General features: G+C 41.5%; 1 protein-coding gene across 1 annotated transcript in view; it reads right to left on the bottom strand.

The window, feature by feature from the left end:
* The window catches only part of KIAA1549L (KIAA1549 like), a 242499-nt gene that overhangs the window by 90924 nt on the left and 125634 nt on the right, over positions 1-25941 (bottom strand). Inside the window, exons 9-12 of the mRNA XM_054972418.1 lie at positions 23949-24100; positions 22777-22948; positions 17035-17198; positions 1999-2189 (exon numbers count right to left, since the gene is read on the bottom strand). Coding sequence (XP_054828393.1) covers positions 1999-2189; positions 17035-17198; positions 22777-22948; positions 23949-24100 — 679 coding nt within the window. The remainder of the gene's footprint in view (positions 1-1998; positions 2190-17034; positions 17199-22776; positions 22949-23948; positions 24101-25941) is intronic.

The following is a 25941-nucleotide window of genomic DNA, read 5'->3' as shown; positions in this document are numbered from 1 at the left end:
CAGATAAGGATTTCTGTGTATTCACAACTGAATACCTCTTCTGTATACATTCACTGTGACAAAGAAAAATATTGCAAAAGATAAAATACTTTTTTCCATTCATTCCAAATAATAATCAATTGACACCTCTTTCTCTTAACATTCCTAGAGAAATATGGGTACAGATTCTTTGCATGAGTTTCCGTGATTTCTTACTATAATTTTTATTCTTGGCAAGGTTTCACACTTACAAATATTAATAATATGTTATATATGGTGTATACAGGCACACACATTATACTTCCTAGCAATAAAGCAAAAACAATACAATACAGCAACCGTTCTATTGCAATTTTCACCATGGAGCTTGATGACAAAATAAATGTATGCAAAACCAATTACATGTAAATTTGTGATTGTTTCATCTTTTCAGATACCCTTGAGCCATTCTGTATAAAAGGCACCTTTGCTCTCATAGACACCTTCAATAATCTGAGCAAAGGGAAGAAGGAGACTGTTACTGCACAGTATTTTCTATAGACAATACAGTTGGGAAAAGCTGCTGGGGTGAAAAAAGCATTAGAAGCATTATTTAAAAGAGTTAAAATTACAATAATATTAATTATAAAAACTAAGCAGAGTAAATAAAATTCCATGAGCACAAGAAACTTAAAAACAACAGTATAGCTACAGTGATAAGAACAGTAGGATAACTTTAAAAAATATATATAATAGAGGGAAGGAGGAAAATCCAGTCACCTGAAATAACATCATTATCATCATCACCACAGTCCAAAACTATGCAGAAGTTAACGTGCTTCAAATAGTGTGACTCTCCTTAGGATTACACTGCAGGTATCTTTATCTAATGCCAGAAACCTGGCATCAGACAAGCATCCAAAGTGAGGACATTCAAGAACTGAGGTGTCACCAGCTGAAAAGGTCTTGCTACTACTTACTTTACTTCTGAAAAACGAGGTAAGTCGAGCAAGGGCCCCAACAATGTTCTCAGAGCATGGGCAAAAAAAGCAGCCCCAAGGATGCTGATATGCAGTGATGGAAAAGTATTTCCACCCCTATGGTTGTCAATTGGTGGGAGTCTAGAGGAGCCGGAACACGGGGGGACGCCATCAGTGATGGATGGTATGACCTAACTTCTGGGTTCTTCCAGAAGATCTCTGAGGCAGGATGAAAGGATTACCTGGTAACCTTCCCCCTCCCCCATTCTGCTTCCTTGATTGGAAATTTCCCCCTCAGACTGCCTCAAGCTCCAGGAGGGAAAAAGTTAAGCATTTGCACTGGGTTTGTTTTTCCTTTCCAGGGTTTAAAGCAGCTTAGCATGGGGGGGGGGGGCTTTACAATCAGGAAATGATACAAGGGAAAAAGTAAAGTTCTTATTTTGATCAAAAAGGTCTTTTTTTTTTAGCAAAAAGGAAAATTAAATATTTTATAGAGATTAATTTTTAAAAAAAATGAACCAAAGTCTTGGCGAGGAATTAATACGAAAAACCAAGAAATGCTGCTTTTTCATGCATATGTCTCACAACTAACAAAACTGTGTTGTATAAAATATATTTAATCATTAGGTACATATGCAACATCTGTCATATTCCAACTTTTGGGGTTGACAATAAGATACTCTTGTGGCTGCTTTATATGATAATTTTGATTTAATAGCCTTTTGAAGTGAAATTGGACCTGGATGCATACAGGAATCTTTGGATTACCACTTTTCCACATTCACATTTGAACTACCTAATTAAAAAACATATCCACTCACTGAAATACAGCTAACTGTGTGAATTGGTCCAAGATCAATCCACAAAATTAGCAAGTTATGGCCTTTACCCTCATTTTCTCACAAATGTACATACCTTGTTGGATTATCATTTTCTTCAGAAATGTTAAACACAGAATTATCCAATAATATGGAGGAGAGAAGGTGAATGATATATGCACTGAAATTACCATCAGTTTCAAAATCAAGTAAAAGTTAGTCTTCTGCTGTTGATACTTAACCTCTTTCTTGTGTCATTGGACTTAGCAGTTTTAGCTGTGTTCCCATCCTGGACAATTTCCCTCTCCTGGGATGCAGGAACATCTCTCACAGGAAGCGGCAGTACAACAGTTTCCTGGGTTACAGGTAAAACCTCGTCTTCAGCTCCCTGTTGGCCTAAGTGTTGTTTGGCATAGTCAAAACCTTGAACTGGCTACAAAGATAGAAAACAAAAGAATGTATAATCCAATATCAATCTTTTGATGCAAGTCACCATCACATTCTTTAATTTTACCATGTAAAACTATAGCTACAGCTGCAAGTTTCATGTATCTAGAAGTGATTTAAAAAAACTGCAATCATACATCTATTCCTCTTATTTCAAATGAAGAATTAATGGCATATATTTTAAATGGAATTTCTAAGAGCCTACATCACCAACATCTGACTGAAAAAGTTGTCTTTTCCTGGGGAGAAGGAGAAAAAGAAAGGGAGGAAAAATGGAGAGAGGCAGTCTCAGAGAGAATTAAAGTTAGGGACAAGCCTGTGAGAACTGATGGGACACCAGTGAAGACTGTATCTGGGAATAAAGAACTACTTTATTCCTGCTTCAGTCTTACAGCAGGACTATAGAGTCCTGCTGTAAAACAGAAGCTCCAGGTACAGATCTCATTTATATCTGATAGTGTCAGAAGAGCCAGGAGAAGGGGGGCCTGGAACCAGTGAACTCTTATTACATTACTGGCAAGACCATAAGGCCTAGTTAGAGACATCCTTGGAGCCCAGTTATTTTCCACTCTCTTTTACATTAAACTTCTCTATTTACTTACCACATTAAAGTTCTTCTTGTTATGAGTCAGTGCAGTTGCTGGAACCCACTAGGAGAAAAGAAGTTGCTAGCCCTAAAATACCTTTTGTTTTGATATTACACATTTTAGATAATGCTGAGCTAAAACTACTTATCATATTTTGAGTGCAATCCTAAGCAGAGTTACTCCAGTCTAAGCTCATTTTCTTTCTTTCTTTCTTTCTTTCTTTCTTTCTTTCTTTCTTTCTTTCTTTCTTTCTTTCTTTCTTTCTTTCTTTCTTTCTTTCTTTCTTTTTCTTTTGCATTAGCTACAGGCTGGAATATATCCATTTTTAAACTTTACAGATGGACTGAAATCATCAGTTATCCACAGTGTGTAAACATAAGCTCCTTTTTATAACTTGTAGCAATAAATTACATTCAACAGATGCATACAGGGCATGGCATTGGCACAAAGAAGAATGGACACCTAAGGAGAACACTCTGACCCTCCTCAAACCCAAAATCCTGAAAAACAAATGTTAAACATCTCAAAAAATATCTGAAAGATGGGCACACATGACCCAGAACAAAAGAAAAACAAATGCAAAAGCAGTAAAAAACCTGCAAGACTTCTTTCCATTGTATCAAGCCCAAGGCTTCCAGGAAGTGAGAGAAAGCAGCACAGAGAAAATGGTGCCTGAGGGTAACTCAGTAAGTCTACCACTGACTTCCCCTTCCAACCCCATGCTAACACCCTATTAACAACAACGGAAAATAACATAATGGAAATAATGACTCTGCTCATTAAATATTTAACTGTGCAACTGGCAAAACTTAAAATATCTGCCAACAAAACCTCACAAAAGCAGACTGAGCCCTGGAGCTGGGCGTCACACTCTAGGAGCAGACTCAAGAGCTCCAAAAGGAAAACTATCAAATGCAAGACAGAAAACTTAGAAATATCAGCTCATCAATCTAACTTAAAATTCAGAGGGTTTGAAGAACTATCAACCCCCACTGACAACTTGTCTTTCTCCATGGCAAATTGGCTAGCAAGTGTTATGCACTTGGAAGAAGGCATTGCACCCACGGTAACAAAAGCCTATCTTATAGGCTTGCTCAGACAAGAGTCCAGCGATAACTCTATCCGTTGCTGAATTCCTGGCTTATGTGTGGAAGTCAAGGGTAACATTTTATAAAGCCCCCTATGACTGTGCTGTATCCTGAGATAATTTTGCTGTCTGGGGACCCGATTGTGCTGCCCTATGAATTTACTCCACAACATTTCTTCTGTTTCGTCTGTATTATTTATGCCAATAAAGGTTGCTGTGCTGCTGCTATAGGCTTGCAAAAGAACGCAAAAAACAAATATCCCAAAGACATTCTGGCAACCATACCAGACACAGGAGAACACGCAGGAAAATGTTAGACCTATAAAAAAAAAAACAATTTGCACTATCCTTTAACGGAGCCCCAATCTATGTGTTCATAGACTTACCAAGTGAAATTCTAAGCAAACAAAAAGACCTAAAATCACTAACTGAAACATTAAGATGAACTGAAATTACTTATAAATGGACAAACCACATGAATTTACAATGAAAATACAATGACAAACTAATTCACATCTCAGACCATGACTCGGGCTTACTTTTGCTGCAAGATTTGAACATATCTACCCAAATGGGAGTAGATAAGCTATCCCAAAAGAGAAAGATGGATCAGCCACCTACACCTAACAAAGGAAGTAAAATTCCTATTCAGAGCTCTTGAACCAGCAGATCAAAGCTGTGTATATATCTAATGCACCTCAGCAATTAATAAATGAAAATAAAAATGTTTTGCCCTAACTATGGCCGTTTTCACACTCCCGGAATAACAGTGTCTTCCTGGCGCCATTTCACGCAAGAACTGTAGTTCTCACGCGAAATTGCACCAGGAAGACACTGTCGTTCCATGAGCTTGGCGCGATGTTTCATGGTTGTAAGCAGTGTGAAAACGACCTATATACAGCTAAACTTATAATGCATTTTGGGGTTTAGGGGAAAGGAAGGGGAAGGGAACTTCTTTAAAAAGCTCTCAAATTAGGAATACCCTTGTTTACTGGTATTTATACCAATAATCTGTGTGGAGAAAATCTCCCCAGATTGTAGAGGGCCTTATAATCTTATAACCCAAGTATTTAATTTTAAATCATCATTACAACCTCCTCAACTAGATGTAATTTAACAAAAGGACAATTAAATTATCAGTATAGACAAATCTACATCTATCCAGTTGTTCTATTTTGTTTCAAGTATAATCCGAGTAAGAGCTTTATTTTTCAAGACTGGGGAAAGGAAGGGATTATATAATATAGAAGAGAGCAAAAAATAACTAACTAAATAAATCCCACCCTGTGTGATAGAGGGGGGAGGAAAGGGAGGGTGGCAACTTGAAGAATATACACACGTTTTTCTTACACCCTTTAGAAATAAGTTTAATCTTAGTGTTTTGCAGAGTGCCATTCCCTTATTGATAGCCTGGAAAAGAGGTAGATTTAAAGGAAGATGGTGAGATTGAATGACAATATTTTACTGCAAGAAGATGTTTTAAAAGAGTGCAAGAAGGACTAGAAGAATTTTTTTTAATGAACCACACCATGGAGTCTCTATCACAACAATCTGGGAAGCTAGTAAAGCCTTTATGAGAGGGAATTTGATAGCCATGGCTTTGAGAAAAAAGAAAGAGAAAGCAAGACAGGTGAACAAAATAATAGTGAAAATTCAACTTTTGGAAGGGCAGCATAAAAAATCTCTTAAGAAGTCAAAGCTACTGGAAATTAAACAACTAAAAATCAATTGAATATGTTGCAAACTAAATAAATGCAGAAGAAACTAAGTTTTATAAAGCGGAAATATTTTGAACATGCAAATAAACCTGGACAAACTTTAGCCCATAATAGGACTGAAAAAGCTTGATGGAGTTACATATGTGGAAAAAGATACATCAACAGCTTACCTTCTTTTTTCACAACTATATAAAAAAGAAAATGTATTTATTTAAAAACTGCACCACTCTTATTTTATGGTTCTGACATCCATTATGTTGCCTTGAACTGAACTGGAGAGACAGGATAGGAATGCTTTTAGTAAACAAACACCTGCAATTTGCACTGACAGACCAATGTACATTGCAAAGGTTTGTTTTTAAAAGATTAGTAATACACGTGGCATTTTTAAAAAAACTAACAGTAAAAGTGTTTAGTTATTTTTAGGCGCATCACAAATGAATTGTCTTAGGCAGAGTATTTAAGAAAAACTAAGGGGTTCTTTTTGTTTAATTGCCTTATTGGTTAAATAAATACTTTTGCATTGCCTAAAGGAAAAGTTTCCCCAATCAATCAGGTAAAAGATATTAATTTGGGGGAAAAATATATTAATAAAAATACTATTTTAAAAACACTTTGTCTGTTTGTTTGTTTGTTTGTTGAATTTACAACCCACTCTCCGCACAAACGGGCTCAGAGCAGGTAACATCAACTAATAAAAGTCATGAAACCTTTCCTGGACCTTTTTACAAAAAATTGTAGAAAATTTAAATTGTGGCCCTAAATTTGAGAATTAGTTACAAGGAATCTATACAAAGCAAAAGGCCAAGATTTTAATTAATGAAGTATTAACAGAAGGACTACAAATTGAAAATGGGTAACAAAACTGTCCACTGTCACCACAATTATTTATTTTAGCAATGGAAATTTTTGTTTCAAAATTAAGACAAAATTCTAAAGTTAAGGTCTTAAAGGGGACCTGCTATGCTATGTGGATGATATTTTTTGAGAATTTTGAACCCAAATGAGACACTACTGTAGGCTCTGGTATATCTTAGGAATAGAGATGGGCATAAACCGTAAAAAAATGAACCATGCGGTTCGCAGTTCATCGCATTTCATGAACCATGAAGTTTCACGGACGTGCCCTGGTTCATGAACCAGTTCATTTGGTTTGTGACAACATCACATTCAGGTCAGCAAATCATCACTTCTGGGTCAGCAGACGGTCTGCAGGAAGTCCATCCCCTGTTGCCTAGGAAACTGACTGATCAGTGCCAGGCTGTCTGCAATGACAAATCAAAACACAAACCAAACGAACCAGCCTAAAGTTGATGGCGGTTCATCAGAAATGGGCTCTGACAAACTGCCAGTTTGTGAACCACGAACTGGCCCAGTTCGTCACAAACTTTGGTTCATATTTTGGTTCGTGGCTATCTCTACTTAGGAATGATCTTTAGTCTGATTAAGGAGTGAATGAAGATAGTTTATTCAGGAACTACAACTATGACAGAAAGGAGAGAAATAGAATAGATACTAACTATCTCAGTAAACAGGGAGGAAGAAACTTCCGGGAAGATGCAGGAAGTAGCCTAAGAATACCAATTTGGAGACATACAGGAAGGACAGAAGAGAGGAGGAAAGAAGGATCCCACTCTGCCAACAATCTGTCAGATCCGCTGCCCCTTGCAGGTATTCTGTGTCTTCTGCCTTCTCTGTACACAAGACATTGTATTTCCAACAACTACAACATGTTACTGAACACCTTGCAAGATTTTGAACTTTTTCAGGATTTAAAGTTAAGAGGAAAAAACTAAAATAATTTCTAAATTTTTGACAAGGCAAGAAGAAGAAGAAAATTGAGGAAATGTCAGTATGTGAAATAGCAGCAAATCCAGTGAAATATTTGGGCATAAATCTGACAGGACAAAAGAAAACACTATTTAAAGGTAATAATAGAAGAACAAGGACACAACATAAAAGTCATGATAAGAGACAGTTTGATACAAATTTGGGGTTCGGTAAGAATGAGGATAAGTCCTTCGATATCACTAATGTCACCAATTTTTGCCTTTTATGAAAAGAACCGGAGAAAAATCAGTGACTTTATAACCTCTCAAGATATGATAAACTCTCAAGGGGGATAAAATCATGGCAAGAAATTAGTGACAAAGGAAAGGGAATACAATGGTTGATATATCTTCAGGTGGTCTCCAGATTAAAGTGAGGGATTTGACTGATTTTGAGAAGATGATCATGAAGAGAAAAAATCACGTCTTAGGCCAAATCTACAAACTTTTACTCCAATATGATACAGAAACAAAACAAAACCAGAATGCTAAAATGGATGCAAAATTTGGAAGAAAACCAGAATGCTAAAATGGATGCAAAATTTGGAAGAAGACATAACATTCCAACGGTGGGAAAATTTATGGATTAAGGTCATAAAATTTACAGCAAGCCAAACACTGAGAGAAAATGGGTGTAAGATTTTTTAATTGTACATCACCCCAAATATATTGAAAAAAATTGATAAGAAGTAAATAGGGACATGTTGGAAATGTAAAGAAGCGGTTCCTTTTTTCATATGTCGTGGACATGTAAAGTATATACGCTGAGATTCAGAAGATCTTAAAAACTGATTTTACTATGAAACCTCAGACTATGTTGGTGGGAATAATACAACACAAACTATTTAGGTATCTGCTGACGGCGGCAAGAGTGGTAATGGCAAGCAAATGGAAAGAAGAATGCCAAACCAGGGAAATTTGGAAAGACGGCAGCCCAATCCAAAGGAAAGCACACAGGGAGCAAACTAAGTCTTGTGTGGGTGGAAATGGCTCCTATGTGAGTGGAAATGGCTCCTACGATGGCACAACCCCCCTCCACCAATGGTGGCCCAAGGCACACTACCGTGGATGGGCTGCTGCCACCAGGGGTGCTGGGCAGAGGTGCAAGTGCAGTACAAGTTCCTGATCCGGCATTGGAGGGGGAGGGCCGTGAGTTAGCCCGCTTCCTAAGTTGCCCGAGGCCTGGGAACGCCCCTTGAAGCGGCGGAAATTTACACCTAGAAAAAAGGAGGCATAGCCCATAGGCACCCATTGAACAGGAAAACTTGGGCCCCTCTCCCTGCGCCCGGCCCCACCCAAGTGGCCCAAATGGGGCATAGGATGGCAACTACTGTGGGGAGCAATCTGTGTGTGCTTCTGGGGTGGGTAAGCCCCCCTCCCTGCACCCAATCACTTGCCCACACACCCTACAAAACCTCCAGCTGCACTGCTCATAACCTCAGGTGAGTGGGGGGGTGGCCGGAGGCGCTGACTGTCAGCCTCCTGCCGTGGGGACTTTGTGCATGAGGCAGGAGACTGGGTACTCACGGTGGTGGGCCACTCACAGGGGGGACTGCGCGGAAATTTGGGAGCACTTTGCACTCGCTCAAGAGAAGGGCAAAGTCCGGAATGTCTAACTAACGTTCAATAACCACCCCAGTCCCCTTGCAGGTTATCTGACTCTGGAGTCCCAGCTCAGGAAAGAGCAAGGGAGCATGGACAGGTAAGAGGGAGTTGGGGCGGCGGCTAACTCAACTCACCAATTCATGCCAGCTGCCCCCTCACCTGAACTCCCCTGACTGCTAGCCTCTGCAGGTGATGCTGGGTGGGGGAGGGAGCAGTGGTGGCAGCCCCTGCCTGCCACAGAGGCAGTTGCCCAGAAAACTACTTTTGACAAACATTTGGGAGGGGGATGCCAGCTACTCATTGCCCCCCCAACTCCCCATTGGAACGTCCTCTCACACATCCCCGCAAATGTTTCCTGGCTCAGAGCTGGGATGGATGGGGTGGGCTCTGCTGCCAAGAGGAGCAGGTGTCAAGTGGCACCCCATCCAGCTTCCCTGCCCCCTTCCTCCCCTCAATGTAACTACAGGCAGTGGGGTGGGAATTGAAGTGTGGTCCATGAATGTCTGGTGGGGGGAGAGCACTGAGGACTTTCATTCTCTGATAGTCTGAGCTGCTGGCATTTGAAAAGCCAGGAAGATGGTCGCTGCATGCGGGAAGTCGCTACCAGGAGGTGGGAGATGTGGAGTTACATCTTGGAATTTCTGGGCATCCTTCTCCTTTTCGCTGTTTGCTGAAGCAGGGATGGACTTGGAAAATCTGTCATGGGGAGGGGCTGTCAGCCCATGCTGGGCGGGGGGGTCATCACTTCAGGACTGGGGCATGGCTGTTGAGGTCCAACCCATGTTCTCGCATTGTAGAGATGCAGTGATGTGTTCAAGTGGCACCACCGCAAGTTTGTAGGCGCTTTTCACTCCCCTCACCTCCAATTGGCCTTCTGGCCTTCCACATGGTTTCCAATGGGCATTCCTGTTACTCATTGAAGAACCCGTCTCCCTCCCACCTGCCTGTCTGGAACCTGGGGGTTGATTAAGGTTGCCAGTCTCCAGGTGGTAGCTGGAGATCTCCCAGAATTACAACTGATCTCTAGGCAACAGAGATTAGTTCCTACTATCTGGTCCTACTTTTCAGGGAGGGGGAACCTGTTTCTTGTGGTAGTGGCAGCAGTGGCGGCAGGATTGGGGGAATTTGCTGGTGTGCCAAGCTGCAGCCACCGGCCTGGCCCTCATCAGATATGGGGGCTGGACAGGCAAGAGGGTGGTTGTCTGATCCACACCATCAGTATTACCTTTGTCCCCTCTCCCCAGCAGAGATGTCTGCTCCCTGACGTGGGGATCACGGTCTCCCCATTGGCTGTGCCTCTGCTTGCCCCTTGCCCGCCTGTCAGGCTGGTGTGGGCAGGGTTGTCAGGGAAATGGAGGGTAAGTACTCTTGGCAGCAGCTACACCTTGCCTCACTGAGCTTGGCCGCTGGTGGGATTCTCCAGCAAAAGTCCATAAGGAGTGGAGCGGCACCCCATTTACGTCCATGCGTGAGTGAAGGCGCTGCCTCATGGCTTAGGATTGAGCTGCAAATGTCAGAGTATGCGGTAACGGCAAAATTGACGAGTTATATAAACAGAAGGGTGATTAAAGAATTTGAAGTGTGGAAATTATTTTGCTTACAATAAATAACATTTAGAAAGAAAGAGAGGAATAGGATATATTAGTCCAGCAAATCTGAACACTGATATATTCTTTAATTTGACTGTAAGATAATTGAATTAAGATAATTGGTAGAATAGAAGGTATGATAGATAACACTGAAATATTATTTAAAAGTCAGCATTGTTATTGTTAAGAAATATATAAGTAAAAGGTGGGAATAAGATAGGAGTAATAATGAGTTTTTCATTTTTTTAAGATAAGGAGAAGAAATAGGTTTGAATTTTGCACATGCTGTTTATTTGAAAATATATACCTTAAAAAGTCTCACATATTATTCTAACACTTTTAAAGGTTATGACTTTTGTACTCTGTGCTTTGATAATCCTTGTGGCACATAGCTTTGTATATGTTTTCTTGACCCCTTCCTTTATCCCTGTTTTTTCTGTATCACCTTTTCTGTTCTAATAAAATAAAATTTTAAATAAAAAAGTAGTAAAAGCTACATTAAATCACATTAAAAACATAAAATTCAGCACAAGAAAGCAGCAACTCTACACAGTGGTCCATATGCCAAACCCAACCCAATACGTCCCATGGGGTGAGAAGAATGTCAGGCCTGGCTAGGGGATTCTCTCAGACTCGCCACTTCATCCAACATGGTTGTATGAGTTAAAGGTCTTTATTCAGATAAACTACCTAGAAGTGCTCTGATACATAGTGATTGCCTGGAATGCTGAAGCAAAGTTTTCCCCGAGAGGTTATACTCCCAGTCCCCTCCCCCCAGTTCAAAGAAGTCAGCTGAAGTCAGCAAAAATCCTGGAAAAGCTGCAAAGCTTAATTTCCCAAGGTTGTTTCCCAGACTGATAACACTCTGTAAAGCATAACCAAGATACAGTGAAAGAAGAAAGTTACACTACAGGAAGAAAGCCCCCCACCCTGGGTAGATATGCATTCACAGTTATGGCAGGCAGGCTGGCTTGCCTGCCTGACAGAGAGATGGAATACACATTTGGTATACACATTAAGTGAGTCGGCAGAAAACCAGGGGAGAGGGTTTCATTCCCCCCCTCAACAGGAGATTGTCAAAGGAGCCTCAGAAATAAGCTAGAAAATGTTCCCACTTCAGTTAAAATGCTACACCATAGAGAACTGAAGCTGGCAGATCAGTGCAAAACATGAGAACATCAACACATACATCTACATACAACAGAGGCCATAAATGCACTCATTTATTTATAGTACGTAACTTTTAAGATGAAAGGCATCTGCTACCCTTCATAACATCATAGGGCCAAAGGGGCACACATCTCACTGTTCAAATGAAAGATCACTACTTCTAAAATGATATCATAAATGAAAAGGAATATTTTAAAAGCAAAGATGAAACCCTCACCCACAGTCACCAGTTCAAAAATGCCAGAACAAACATAATTAAAGTGGGTAGCCATGTTGGTTTGCAGTAGAACAGCATGATTTGAGTCAGAGCTCCCTTCCTCAGACAGTCAGGGAAGAAGGGAGCTATGACTCTTGAAAGCTTATGCTCTGAAAATCTTGTTGGTCTCTAAGTTGCCACTGGACTCAAATCCTTCTGTTCAAACATAATTAAATTTCACCATACACTAGTTACATCAAACAGGCTTAGAACACGCTACAGCTTATATTAGACAAAAAAATCTTTGTTATGGACAGCCATCCATCTTCTGAAGCAGTATAAAAAGAACAGTATGGGTCTGTGAATTAATTCTCTTTCTGTGCTAGTAAATTCACTTTCCCACAATTCTGTAACCAAGTCACATCAAAATGCACCGGTTGCTAAATCAATAAAGGACGACAAAAGTTTTAAGATCCCTCAATATCTGATTGCACTGTTGTTAAAAAGCTTCTAATCTTTTCCCGTTATATTAATTTGCCCAGTCTTCTTTAAACATTTGGTCTTAACTCTTCTTCCTCTGCTGTACTGTGCAATAGTTAATGCTAAAGGATTCATTAACCTATATACTTTCATTCATTCACATAGTTCCAATTATTCTATAAGGCTTCTAAGAGGTGATCCAACGGGCAATTCTTTTGTGATAAGAACTGCAACGTACAGAATTCTGTTAGTAGCATCAGGAGAACTACAGCACTGATAATGCAGCTCCATTCACCTTCCCGCAGTATGTGAAATCAGATGAAGCCAAGCAAATATACTGAACCCCACCAAAAACATATGCAAAATGCCAAGATGTATATTCAAATTTCCCTGTAGATCTAGAATTTATTCTAGATAGCAAACATCCACAAAGAGCCCAGAAATAACCATTCTAATACGAAAGATACATTTTTAAAAAACTCACACACTAAAATGAGGAAAGTACAATATTTTTTCTTAAACAGCAATGCACATACACACACACATTTATGAATATGGTTTTATGGATATGGCTTAAATGGGCCATATAACAGATTTTTCATTGAATGTTCAAGTGATTTCAGGTGTTTTTTCCAACAAGAGAATTTAACAAATGTTGTATTTAAACACATTATTCCCATATTACTGGCATCTATTTGCATTGTGCTTTATGATTTTCAAGCAATTATGATTATAATTATTGCTAAGCCTAGGGTTGCCAGCTCAGGGGGAAGCCTGTGGAGGGTAGCATTTGGGGAGGAACCTCAGTGGTCTATAATGCTGTAGTAGAGTCTACCTTCCAAAACAGCTATTTTCTCTAGGGAACTGGTCTCTATGGCCTGGGTGACAATTGTAATTTTGGGAAATCTCCAGCCACCACCTGGAGGTTGGCAACCCTATTATGCCCAATAGATCAAAACTTCAAGTGGGCTAAGAGGAAAACAAAATATATTTCTAGTCTCATTAACTTTTTGTTAAAAAAATCAAATCAAAGATTTAACACTACTGAAATAAATCAGGAAGTGAAAAAGCCCGTCTTGTTCTTTTATTATATTGTTCCAATTTTATTTTCAAAACAGTAACTCAGTCCTAATCAAAAAAATTACTAAATATACAGATGCTGACATTACAGATTAACAATCAGTTAAATCCTAGGTCTTTATGTATCTAACTTTTAAGGATCTAATTCAGGACAGCCAAAAGCACTACGATAGCCCCATTTACTTAAAACTACACTAATTCTGTTGTGAGTTTCAAAGACAATAGTGTTCAAAGTCTGTGTCTTCAGGAAACCCTCCTTACATAAACTTATCTGCCAAGACGTCTGTACATATCAGCCATTGTACCTTGCACCTGAACTCTCTAGACTGCAGGGAATATGTGGCAATGGCCACTATTGTTCTAGAACTAATAGTTAAGATTGTAAACAGGCTAGATCAACACATAATATGTCCAATTTAAGAGGCTCAATAGAATTATGGCATTACCAAAATGGTAATGAACAGCCAATCCTAAAGCTGGACCCAGCACACCTGCCAGCACGTCAACTTAAAAGTGGTACTGCTCCACCACTCCCTATGGACTTTTGCAGAAGAGCCATGCCAGTGCCAGCTCAGCAAGGTGAGGTGCAGCAACCGCCAAGAGCACCCGCCCACCATTCCCCTGACAACCACAACTACACCAGCCAATGGCCACACTGCTCCCGATAGGTGGGCGAGGGGCACAGCCAATGGGGAGACCACGATCCCCATTGCCCACCAACACTCTGTCGTCAGGGAGCAGGCATCCCTGCCAGGGAGGGTGGACAGAGGCAACACTGAAGCTGCGGATAGGGCACCCACCCTCTCGCCCATCCAACCCCCATGTCCAATGAGAGCCAGGCTGCTGGCTAAAGCTTCACGCGCCTGCAAATCCCCCCCACCGCTCCCACCACCACAAGGAACAGGTTCCCCCTCTCTGAAAAGTGGGACTAGAAAGGTGGCAGGACCTGGTGAGGGTCGCACTCGCAGCCTCCAGCACTTGGGATCAGCCCCCAGGTTCCAGAGAGGTAGGTGAGGTGGGGCTGGTTCTTCAATGAGTGACAGGAATGCCCACTGGAAACCACACGAGAGGCCAGAAGGCCCATTGGAGGTGATGGGAGTGAAAAACGGCCACAGACTTGCAATGGCACTATTTGAACTCATCACTGCATCACAAAGATGCAAGGAGAATGTGAGTTAGACCTCGAGAGCCATGCTCCAGTCCTGGGGTGACACCCCCCAGAGTGGACTGACGGCGTGCAGGAGCAGTGAAACTGCTACAGGGGCTGTTGTCCACCCCCTTCCCATGCCAGATTTCCTAAGTCCATCCCTAGTTCCGCAAACAGCAAAAAGGAAGGTGGTCCATCCTCCTGGAGGAAGATCGCCAGAGATCCCAAAGACATCGCTCCACATCTCCCATCTCCCGGCAGCAACTTCCTCCTTCCCCCGCATACAACGATCATCTGACTGGCTTATCTGATGCCAGCAGCTCTGTCAGAGAATGAAAGTCCTCAGTGGTCACCCCTGCCCCACCAGACACTCATGGGCCACACTTCTATTCTCAACCCTCTGCCTGAAGTTACATTGAGGGGGAGAAGGGGGCAGAGAAGCTGGACAGGGGCCCAAGGCATCACTTGACACCTGTTTCTGCCAGAAGACCCCACCGCATCCTTCCCAGCCTCTCCAGGGATGTGTGAAAAGACATCCCGACGGGGAGTTTGGGGGGTGGGAGCTATTGTCATCATCAGGAAGCAAGCAAACATGCAGGCAGTTTGTTATTTTTCAATACACATTTTATTAAACTGGAAAAGGTGAAGAGGATCTCTGGATGTGTTTCCTGCCAATGCCCCTCGGCTGGAAAGGGAGCAAAGGCCGTTTGCACAGCACTCAGAGCCACAAAATCTATCCCTCGTCCTGCTCTCACAGGGGCAAGGTTGAGATGCGGGCTGCTGTGGGAAACTGCTCCCTGGACTGGACCTGAATGGCACTCATAAAGGATCACCAGGGGTCTCCCAAACAAGTTGCAACCTGCCTGCAAGGAAAAGAGACATATGTGGCAAGATACCCAGCCCTGTCCAAGCCCCAACCCAGTCTGCCACATTCTGGGAGAGCGACCGTGGGTGGGAGCGGCTGCGACAGCTCCAGTATCACAGTTCCAGCCCACAACCAGATGATGCATGACCCTATGGTAAGAAAGTGCTGTGCAGCGGAATGGTCTTCTCCTGTGAGGGAGAAAATCAAGGGGCTGAGCACCCTCTAGTAACAGGGAGTTACAAACACACTGTCAACTCGACCTGCGGCCACACCTCCTCCTCTGCTGGGAGGGGCCTCAGCTGAGGGAGTCTGAACAGAGGCCTCAAATGGCGCCCCCCCCCCCAAATGCATCAAGAGTAGTTTTCTGCACAACTGTCTCTGTGGCAGGCAGCCGCTGCCACCAACCCCGCCCCCCCAGCGGCGAGCCTCACCTGCAGAGGCTGATGTTTGGGAGGGTTCAGCTGAGGAGGGCAGCTGGCACAAATCAGCAAGCTGGGGTAGCCGCCGCCCTACCTCCTTCTTACCTGTAAGTGCTCCCTTGCCCCTTCCTGAGCTGGAACTCCAGAGTATGTTAACCTGCAAGAGAACTTGGGTGGTTGTTGTTAGTCAGACATTCTGGACTTTGTTCTTCTCTTGAGACTCTCTTGAGTCTCCCCAGTGCATTCATGACCCACCACTGTGTATGCCTACTCTCCTGCCATTCACACAAAGACCCCGCAGCAGGAGGCTGCTGGGCAGAGCCTCCGGCTGTCACCCACTTACCTGAGTTCATGAGTAGCACAGCTGGAGGTTACATAGGGTGTGTGGGCAGTGAATTGGGTGCACGGAGGGGGGTTCACCCACCCTGGAAGAGCACGTGGTTTGGTCCCCACAGTAATTACCATCCTATGTCCCATTTGGGCAGCGTGGGCAAGGCTGGGTGCTGGGATGATGGCCTGAGTTTTCCCGTTCAATGGGCGCCAATGGGCTATGCCTCCTTTTTTTTTTTGTCGTGTAACTTTCCGCTGCTGCAGGAGGTGTTCCCAGGCCTGGAGCGGTTTTGGAAGCCAACTAACTCACAGCCCACCCCTGGCCTGCCCCCTCTGCCGCCAGCGCGGGACCTTGCACCACAGTTACACCTCCACCTTACCGCCAAGTGTGCCTGCTGGTGGCGACCCATCTGCAGTAGTGCGCCTAAGGCGGCCGCTAGCACAGGAGGAGTTATGCCCACGTATGTGCCATTTACGCCCACGCAAGCCTTAGTTCTCTCCCTATGCACTTTCCATAACCCCCTTAGGATTGCACAGTTAGTTAAAAAATATATGTAGAAGCTCTTCATAATCCGTGGCCCTAAACTGTTGCTTATATAGCTTGCTCATAAATCAATCTCCAACTATAAACCCTCTTGGGTGATTTTATTCAGAAAGGGTGGGGAGGAGAACCACTTAAACAAAGAGTTTTTAAAAACAGATTTCTGAGCTGACTTAAAAGGTACTTACTTTGGCTCTCTGTGGTAGGTTCATCATGGTGTCAGCCTTAAAGTCATTTTTATTCTTCCTGCAGAGAACAGCTGTGATGATGATGATGATTACTGTAACCACAGCAATGGGAGCCAACACTGCTGCAATAATCCACAGATTGTTGGGTGGGTTTTTCACTACAGCTATATATATATATGTATTTATATATGCAAAGAGAGACAGAGAGAAGAAATAAACATATGAAACATCCTTATCATAAGTCAAAATACTGGCCCATGGATTTATTTATTTTAAACATTTCTATGCTGCATTTCCACCCAGTTCAGGGTCCCCAATGAACAAATATTTCAAATATTAAAACATTTCAAATATTTTAAAAATATTTCAAATACAAATACAAATACAAATACATACATACATACATACATACATACATACATACATACATACATACATACATACATACATACATACATATATATGTATATGTATATATATGTGTGTGTATATGTATGTATGTATACATATATATATATATACATACATACATACATACATACATACATACACATATATACATATACATACATATATATATATATATATATATATATATATATATATATATATATATAAACATAATATAAACACACAAAAATATAAATGCATAAAAACACACAAACAGGGAGAAGGGCTAATAAGAGATAGTAAGGGAATGCCAAATAAAACAAAGAAGTTTTCTCCCACTGGCAGAAGACAATGGTAGAGGGAGAAAAACAAATCTCCCTGGAGAGGGAGTTACGACATTTGGGCACCATGACTGCGAAGGCCCTTTCTTGAGTTGCCGCTGTCTAGTCTCAGATGGTGGGGACAGCAAAAACTCCTCTGAAGATGACTGGAGTGGTCAGGAAGGCAGACCTTCAGGTATGCTAGCCCCAAGTCATATATGGTTTTAAACGTCAATTCCAGCACCTTGAATTGGGCAAGGAACTAAAATTGCAAGCCAGTGCAGATTAAATGAGACTGATTCCTACAGTTCTGGCTGCAGCGGTCTTTACCAACTGCATATTCCAGACAGTCTTCAAGGGCCACCTCATGTAGAGTGCAATGTAGAGTGCAATCTAATCTAGATGTTAAAAGGGCTTGTAACACAGTGGCATGATCATTCCTGCCCAGGAATAGCTGCAGCTGGCACACCAGCCAAAAGCCACCACTGGCAACAGCTGCCACCTGTTTATCCAACAGGAGGCCTGGGTCCAGCCCAAGCTACGAACCTGGTCCTTTCAGGTTAATGCCACCACATCCAGAACAGGAGAATCTGAGTTCCTGGTTCAGACTTTCCCTTCACCAGTAGCATCTCCATTTTGTAAGAATTAAGTTTCACCTTATTGTCCCTTATCCATTCCAAAATTGCTTCCAGGCACCTGTTCACATTTTCTACAGCTTCCTGGGATGTTCTGGAAGCGTGAGATAGAGCTGAATGTCATCAGTATATTGGTGGCAACTCAGATCAATCTCCACATGACCTTTTCCAGCAGCTTCACAAAGATGTTAAAAAGCATGGGAGTCAGGATGGAACTCTGAGGGACCCCAGAGGCAAAGTTACTGAGCAGCAGTCCCCCAGCACCACAATCTGAAACCAACCTTTGTGACAAGACCAAAACCACAACAAAACAGTGCCTTAAAGTCCCAACTTAGAAAGGCAGTCAAAAAGGATACCATAATCGATGGTATTAAAAACTGCTGAGTACTCCCCCTGTTCATCTCCCATGACAGGTCATCAACCAGGATGACCGAGGAGGTTTCATTCTCACAACCAGGCCCAAAATCAGATTAAAATGAATCCAAACAATCACTTCATTCAAGAATCCTTGAAGTTGCCTAGCCTGCACTCAATCAATCATCTTGCTTAATACTGGATGGTAGTTATTCAACCCTCCAGGGTCTTTAGGAGTTGACACACAACTGCCTTCTTCAATTACGGGCAACCCTACCCCCCTCAGGGAAACATTTACGGTCTCCTGGACCCCATACATCAGCCTGCCCACCCCAAGCAGATTGAAGCACACAGGAAGGGCAAGGGTCATACAAGCAAGTGGTAGGTCTCAGACTTCCAAGAATCCTGTCTACATCTCAATATTGAACAAACTGAAAGGTATCCCCCCAAAGTGTAGCCCCATGGTGTCTACTCTGGCATACTCCCCTCAAAGACTGTTCTTGTGGATTGAAGACAGAACAATAAGTGGACCTTATTCATGAAAAGTACATGCTCTACCATTAAGCTGCAGCTCCACGCCACTGCATAATCATCATGATCAGCTATTGCCAGTGAATAATAAATTGTGTGAATAACCAACTCCTGTGAAAAAAAGCATGAAATACAATAGGATCATATTATACAAGCAACGGTAGGTCACGTTTGCTACAATGAAGTTTAAGAACATGTTTCAATAAACATTAGCTGTACTTGTTTCCAGATATGGCAAAGATTACAATTTTTCTTCCAACACAAGCTCTTATACAGTACTAATGGCACACATTGCTTCCATTCATAATCTTCAAGCAACAATATTTATGAATGATCAGTAATATAGCACTTAAGTAGATAGAAACTGGAAAGAGGCGCAAGTGACCATTTCCAGTTGGAAAGAGTCTTAAATCAATAAAGCAATATATATGCACCGAGAACTAGCCAGAAGACATTGCAATCCTTGGAGATAATTAAAAATCTATTTAATTGCGAGTACTTTAATCATATACCACTAATTATTTCTTATTTTATCTACTAACAATGCATATAACTGCATTCTTGGCATAACTGAATACAAGCAAGGTGCGTAAGAGATTCTGTATCATTTATTGCATAAATAGTCCATTCTCAAGTTACTTGCTCTGGAGAAGGCAGGACTACAAAAACATAAACAAAGTTTGTGGATTTAGTTGATATCCTGACCTCACATGACCATTTTTGACAAATCTCCACATATAAAAGTATAGTTCCTCCCCACCCCCTGACCTAGGGTTGGATTCTTAATCGAGACTGCAAGGGACCTATGGAATTGGAACGTCCTTCTTACTGTTCCCTTCCCATAGCAATTCCTTGAAATATTTAGCCAGGGGTCACAAGACCTCCTCCTCTGAGAAAAAGCCACATGGCATAGGAAGCTGCAGAGATGAAAGAGAATGAGGCAAAATTGTCCCTTCTTGTTTTATCACAAAAAGAAGGAAAGAGTGTGATTTCACCTCTCCCCCCGACTACAATGCTTACCATGATGCTTGGCCATGAGAATCCCCCCAATCCCCAGCAACGCCTTTTCACAGGAAGTGGCTAGAAGGAGGGAAATAGGTATTTCCACAAGCAATTTATTTAATACAACCCGTTGTCTATGGGTCAGCTCATAACTATCTTCTGCAGTGATCCACATAATGTATAAGTTTAGTCTAATCAATTAGACTGCCTCATTATACTGATGTACAAGCATTGCTGAAGACTTAGAAGTGGTTGCCAACATTCCTATTTTGCAAAAACAGCTGCAAGTGTTACTAAACCTAAAGGACTAGGGCGTAGGCCAAAACAAAGATCCTGTTTCATTCACTATTTTAACAGAAATGTTAAAAATAAATATTAGAAAAATAATTTTGAACACATCATCCGAATCAAAAAATGTATATAAACTGCATTCAAATGTCACATATAACTAGACAATTGTAATGCACTCTACATGGGTCTGCCCTTGGAGTCAATTTGGAAACTTCAGTTGATATGGAATACCACAGCTCAGTTACTATCAGGAACTAGGTGAAGCATTGATATATTGTATGATATATTATCCATTATTGTATGTATTATCCTGCCATTACAGCACTGTTTTCTACTTGTGTAATTTATGTTCTGCACTGTTAAACATATCATGTCTAATATTTTGCACTATTTTTGCATTTTGTAATCCAAATTCTATTGTATTATTTATCAGATGTCTCATCCTATTGGTTGCCTTGACTTACACTGTGTGATCTTCCTTGAGTTTCTGTGACTATAAATAAACAAATATTAAGAGGAAATTAGAAATGGGAAAAAATGAACCCTGAGTTTTGTGGTTTGTCACGTTCCACAAACCACAAACCATGAACTTTCATGAAATTGTCACGTTTCACGAAACAATTTGTTAGGTTCATGATCTGTCAGATTCCGGGGCCCAACAATGGCCCCTTCATACCCAGAGATGCCAAACTTGCAGGAAGACTTCAAAGGCACCCTCATCCAACAATCTTCCCAGCAAGGACAAGAGCAGAAAATAAGAAAGAGTCTCTTTTGAAGCAGCGGCAAATCCAGCCAAAAGCTCCTAAACCCACTCTCTCTAACTCCAAATCCCAGCAACAGCTCCTCCCTCTCCCTCTGTCTACTGGAAATGAAAGCAGGAGGCACAGAGCTGTGCCTTATATAAGGAATGCTCACATAGAGCAGAACAGGAGCTTTCTGGTTTGCCCACAGAGCCGCCTAACAGAGTTTGGAGGGATGAGATCGGTGTTTCTATGACTACAGAAGGCCCATCTCCCCTTTGCTCATTGCTCTCATAGAACAGAATGGGAGATCTCAGGTTGGCAGGGAGAGCTGCCTATCAAGGTTATGTGGGCTAAGATTGGGGTTTCCACAGCAACAAAAGGTTTGCATTCCAGGCCTACGTTGCTTGGGGAATCAATGAATCGGTGCCACGAATCGGTGATTCGTATTTCGATTCACGCTCATGTCTAGAGGAAATAAATACATATTTATTTATAGCTGTCTGGCATCATGAAGCATTCATGAATTGAATGAATAGGCCCCCAAAATCGTGGATTTTATGAAAAACATGGCCTGACAAAACGTGTTTTCATGATACATGAATTGGCCCAATTCATCATGAAATTTGATTCGTATTTCGATTCAAGCTCATGTCTAGAGGAAATAAATACATATTTATTTATAGCTATATAAATATATATATAGCTTTCTTTTTTCTTTCTTGCACTGAAAATCATGGGTTGAATATTAAACCAAGGTTTAATCCAACCTTAGTATCCCAGTAAATAGAAAAAAGCTAACTCTGTGCTTGGATTTGTGCATCATAATTGGAATTAGTGTTGAATCACAAAGGGAGATGCAATGGTGCACATGAGCTCAGCAACAAACCAGATTTATGCATATTTTTCCTTTACTGCAGTTCTTTATGATGTCTGAATGCAGTCATAGAATGCTTACAACAGAGACACATACTGCTACTGTTTGACATCCACGAATTCCACTAGGATTTGGCATAGATCATAAACATATGTGCCACAAAATAAGTATTCATGAATTATGTACACTCTCCTTTATTCAATTAATTCCAATTAGAGAAGTTCTTTTAAGAGACATAGCATCTGCAAGAGATCCAGTTCTTCAGATATGGGAAAGCAGTCAGTGTCAATACAGATGTATTTTAAAATTCTTTGCTTCTGCTATTGCCATGGCATGCAAGGAGCAATGTTATTTTACGTCAATTTTTCAGCTGCCCTCCTCAACAATAAAGAAACAATTGACGTGGAAAATTATTCCAGCTGTAGATCTGTATAACTGATAACATATAACAACAAAATACAAAAGAAAACATGGCTAACTAGCAAAAAATATTAGACTTCATGAGTATAGACCTCATGTGACATATTGATTTGTTAAATGACAAACATTCATTACAGAGCACTCTTTTAAAAGGGGGAGAGAGCATTAAAAAGTATTCTTACGATCAGCTTGTACTTGAACAACATATCCCAATGTCAAGGCCATCCTTTGTGAATCAACAGTGGTCAGAATTTTGGCAGCTGTTGTGCCCAACAAAGGTTTCCCATTGTATAAAGTATAATAAGTCAATTCAGCAGGCTCCTTGGGACCTGGAATTCGCTGCATTTTTACCATCTTATAAAAGAAAAGAAAAAAGGAAAATACATGAAAGATCACATTTATAATGTGAATGTTATTTATTTATTACATTAGATTTTTAGTTTGCCCTCCCCGCCAGGCGGGCTCAGGGCGGAGTACAACATTTCAATTTACATAAATAACAGTTAAAAACAGATAAAACAGTATACAAATAACATTAAAACAACTTTATACAATACAGCTTCTCTTCAGATGGCGACGATAAAAGACTGCTTTTCAAGCCCTGGCTCATATGTAGGGTGGTGGGGGCCCAACCTAGCCTCCACCATATGCCTGGCAGAACATCTCTGTCTTACAGGCCCGGCGGAAAGATAATAAATCCTGCTGAGCCCTGGTTTCCTCAGACAGAGAGTTCCACCAGGTCGGTGCCAGGACCGAAAAGGCCCTAGCTCTGGTCGAGGCCAGGTGGGCCTCCCTTGAGCCAGGGACCATGAACAGCTGTTTATTTGTTGAACGAAGCATCCTCTGGGGTACATATGGGGAGAGGCGGTCCTGCAGATATGCTGGGCCCAGCATATCTTTATAGGTATCTTTATAGGTCAACACCAATAGGTCAAATGTTACTTCTGTGACACAAGAGATGGAATTAGTATGCAAATGGATTGGTAAATTAAAGCTACTTTTCCAATTAAAATTCAGTATAGATATGAAAAGGGAAAATATTCTGCTCAGAGACATTTCAGTTCAGAGGTTTGCCTGACTCAGTAACTTAATGCCCATATAGGTGTTCTGCTCCTCTCTTTTCTAAAACTTTGTTCAGAGTCAAAACAAGTTCAGATAGCTCAATAATGGCCATCTCACCTAGTTATACACACTCCTCCCAAGTGTGATATATTACTAGCTTCTTTATAGAAATAAACCTAATCATCTCCATTTCTTCCAATTTACTCCTTTCACAGTATCCCTCAATGCAGTTTCTAGATATACATTGTTTTTAATTGAAGCAGATGATTTCCCTCCTTGCCTTATCAACTACCTGCACAGTGTAGCTGCCAACAGTAGTGGCCCGTTTAAATCGTCTTCCTTGTTGATGGGACATCATGAATAGTGGGGCTAAACGCCGCTCCATTAGTCTTGCAAAACTCTGGTTATTCAGCCCCAGCAAAGTGATTTCAACTCCCTGTATAACTGAGAATAGAGGAAAATAATCTGTAGGATTAAGGACATACTAACTTCTGAACTGCAGGTATAGTTTGATAGCATAAAGAAACAAATAAGCAAATCCAGACATTTCTTTAAAAAAGATGGGTCACATACATTATACCTTCAGCATATAGATGCAGCCTTTCTTTTTTTTTCTTTTTTTTGCTGCACAAACTACTTTTGCTACACAAGCTGCACAAGCTACTTTTGCTATTTTCCCTCTAGGGCACCTTATTCCATGGCTGACTTATTCCTACAGTTGTACATTTATTCTAATATTTAATTCAAATTTGCCATTCTTTAAGGGAAAAAAATCTCTTGGTTTGTTGTTATTTGAAAGAAAAGGGCATCCTTTTCTTTCAAATATCTTCTTAAATACTTGAATTATACTATGCCCCTTCCCTTTCTCTAAGCCAAGTAAGTTCCCACAATGATTATTCTCTTTTGAGACATGTAGTAACCATTTTCAGTAGCTTCATAAATACACACATGCATAAATGGGGTGGGGTGGCAAAATCCATGCTTGTATTACAGAATCTGAGCCAACAGTCAAATTCTAAAAAGCATGAAGTTAAGGATATGTGGTGGGGCATCCTCGAAGGCACTTGTACCTACTAGATTAATAAGAGAAATAAGAATAAGAGCAAAAGAATATGAACATGAAGGACTTTCTAGGAGGATGCTGAAGAGTATGAAGTCATAAAGGGTCAGAAGTTGGAAACCTCTGGAGAACTAACTGTAGGAGAAGGATTCCATGAGGTCTGGATGGGAAGCCATAAGAGCACAAGAAAACTTTTATCCTGCAGACAAGATCTGGACAATGTATTGTCGAAGGCTTTCACGGCCAGAGAACGATGGTTGTTGGGGGTTTTCCGGGCTGTATTGCCGTGGTCTTGGCATTGTAGTTCCTGACGTTTCGCCAGCAGCTGTGGCTGGCATCTTCAGAGGTGTAGCACCAAAAGACAGAGATCTCTCAGTGAGACACTGAGAGATCTCTGTCGTTTGGTGCTACACCTCTGAAGATGCCAGCCACAGCTGCTGGCGAAACGTCAGGAACTACAATGCCAAGACCACGGCAATACAGCCCGGAAAACCCCCAACAACCAAAGATCTGGACATTTAAAAAAATTACTTTAACTTGGGAGTCTGAACAATGATCTCTGTGGAAGCAATCTCAGCATAAACAGACTATTCTAAACCGAGGGGTAGCAATGTTAGTCTGTAGCAGAAAAATAATACATCTTAAAGACTAATAAAATTTATTCTAGTAAAAGCTTTATATGAGGGAGTGACCTCTGACTAGACATGGGCACAACCTGAAAAAAACCCCTGAGCAAGCTGTTTGTTGTTCGTTGCCATCCACGAACAACAAAAAACTAACAGTAACGAACATGACCCTGTTCACAAACATGTTCGTGGCCCTTTAAAGATCTCTTTAAACTATCAGCTGGCAGATGGCAGGGGGGATTCCCCCCTGCCGCCTGCCAGCTGATAGTTTAAAGGGCCCTTTCTTGCCACATGCAAGGGGCAGGGCCCTTTAAACACTGCACAAACTGACCTTCCCAATGTCCAATACCCACCAAATTTGCAGGGGGCATAGTCCTCACTGTCCTCCGAAGACCCCCCAAGTTTCAGAGAGATTGCACCCCGGGAAAGGCATGATGCATGGGTGTCCCCCTTTGTTGTCATTTTCTCTTCACAGTGGCAAAAACGGGACTCTCTGCTGGAAGCTACTTTGAGGGGTTATAAACTGACCTTCCCAATGTCCAATACACACCAAATTTGCAGGGAATATAGTCGTCACTGTCCTCCGAAGACCCCCAAGT

The sequence above is a fragment of the Eublepharis macularius genome, chromosome 2 (assembly GCF_028583425.1).
Source record: "Eublepharis macularius isolate TG4126 chromosome 2, MPM_Emac_v1.0, whole genome shotgun sequence".
Taxonomy (NCBI): Eukaryota; Metazoa; Chordata; class Lepidosauria; order Squamata; family Eublepharidae; genus Eublepharis; species Eublepharis macularius.
The sequence above is the reverse complement of the archived record's forward strand: the minus strand, read 5'-3'. Positions and strand labels throughout refer to the sequence as shown.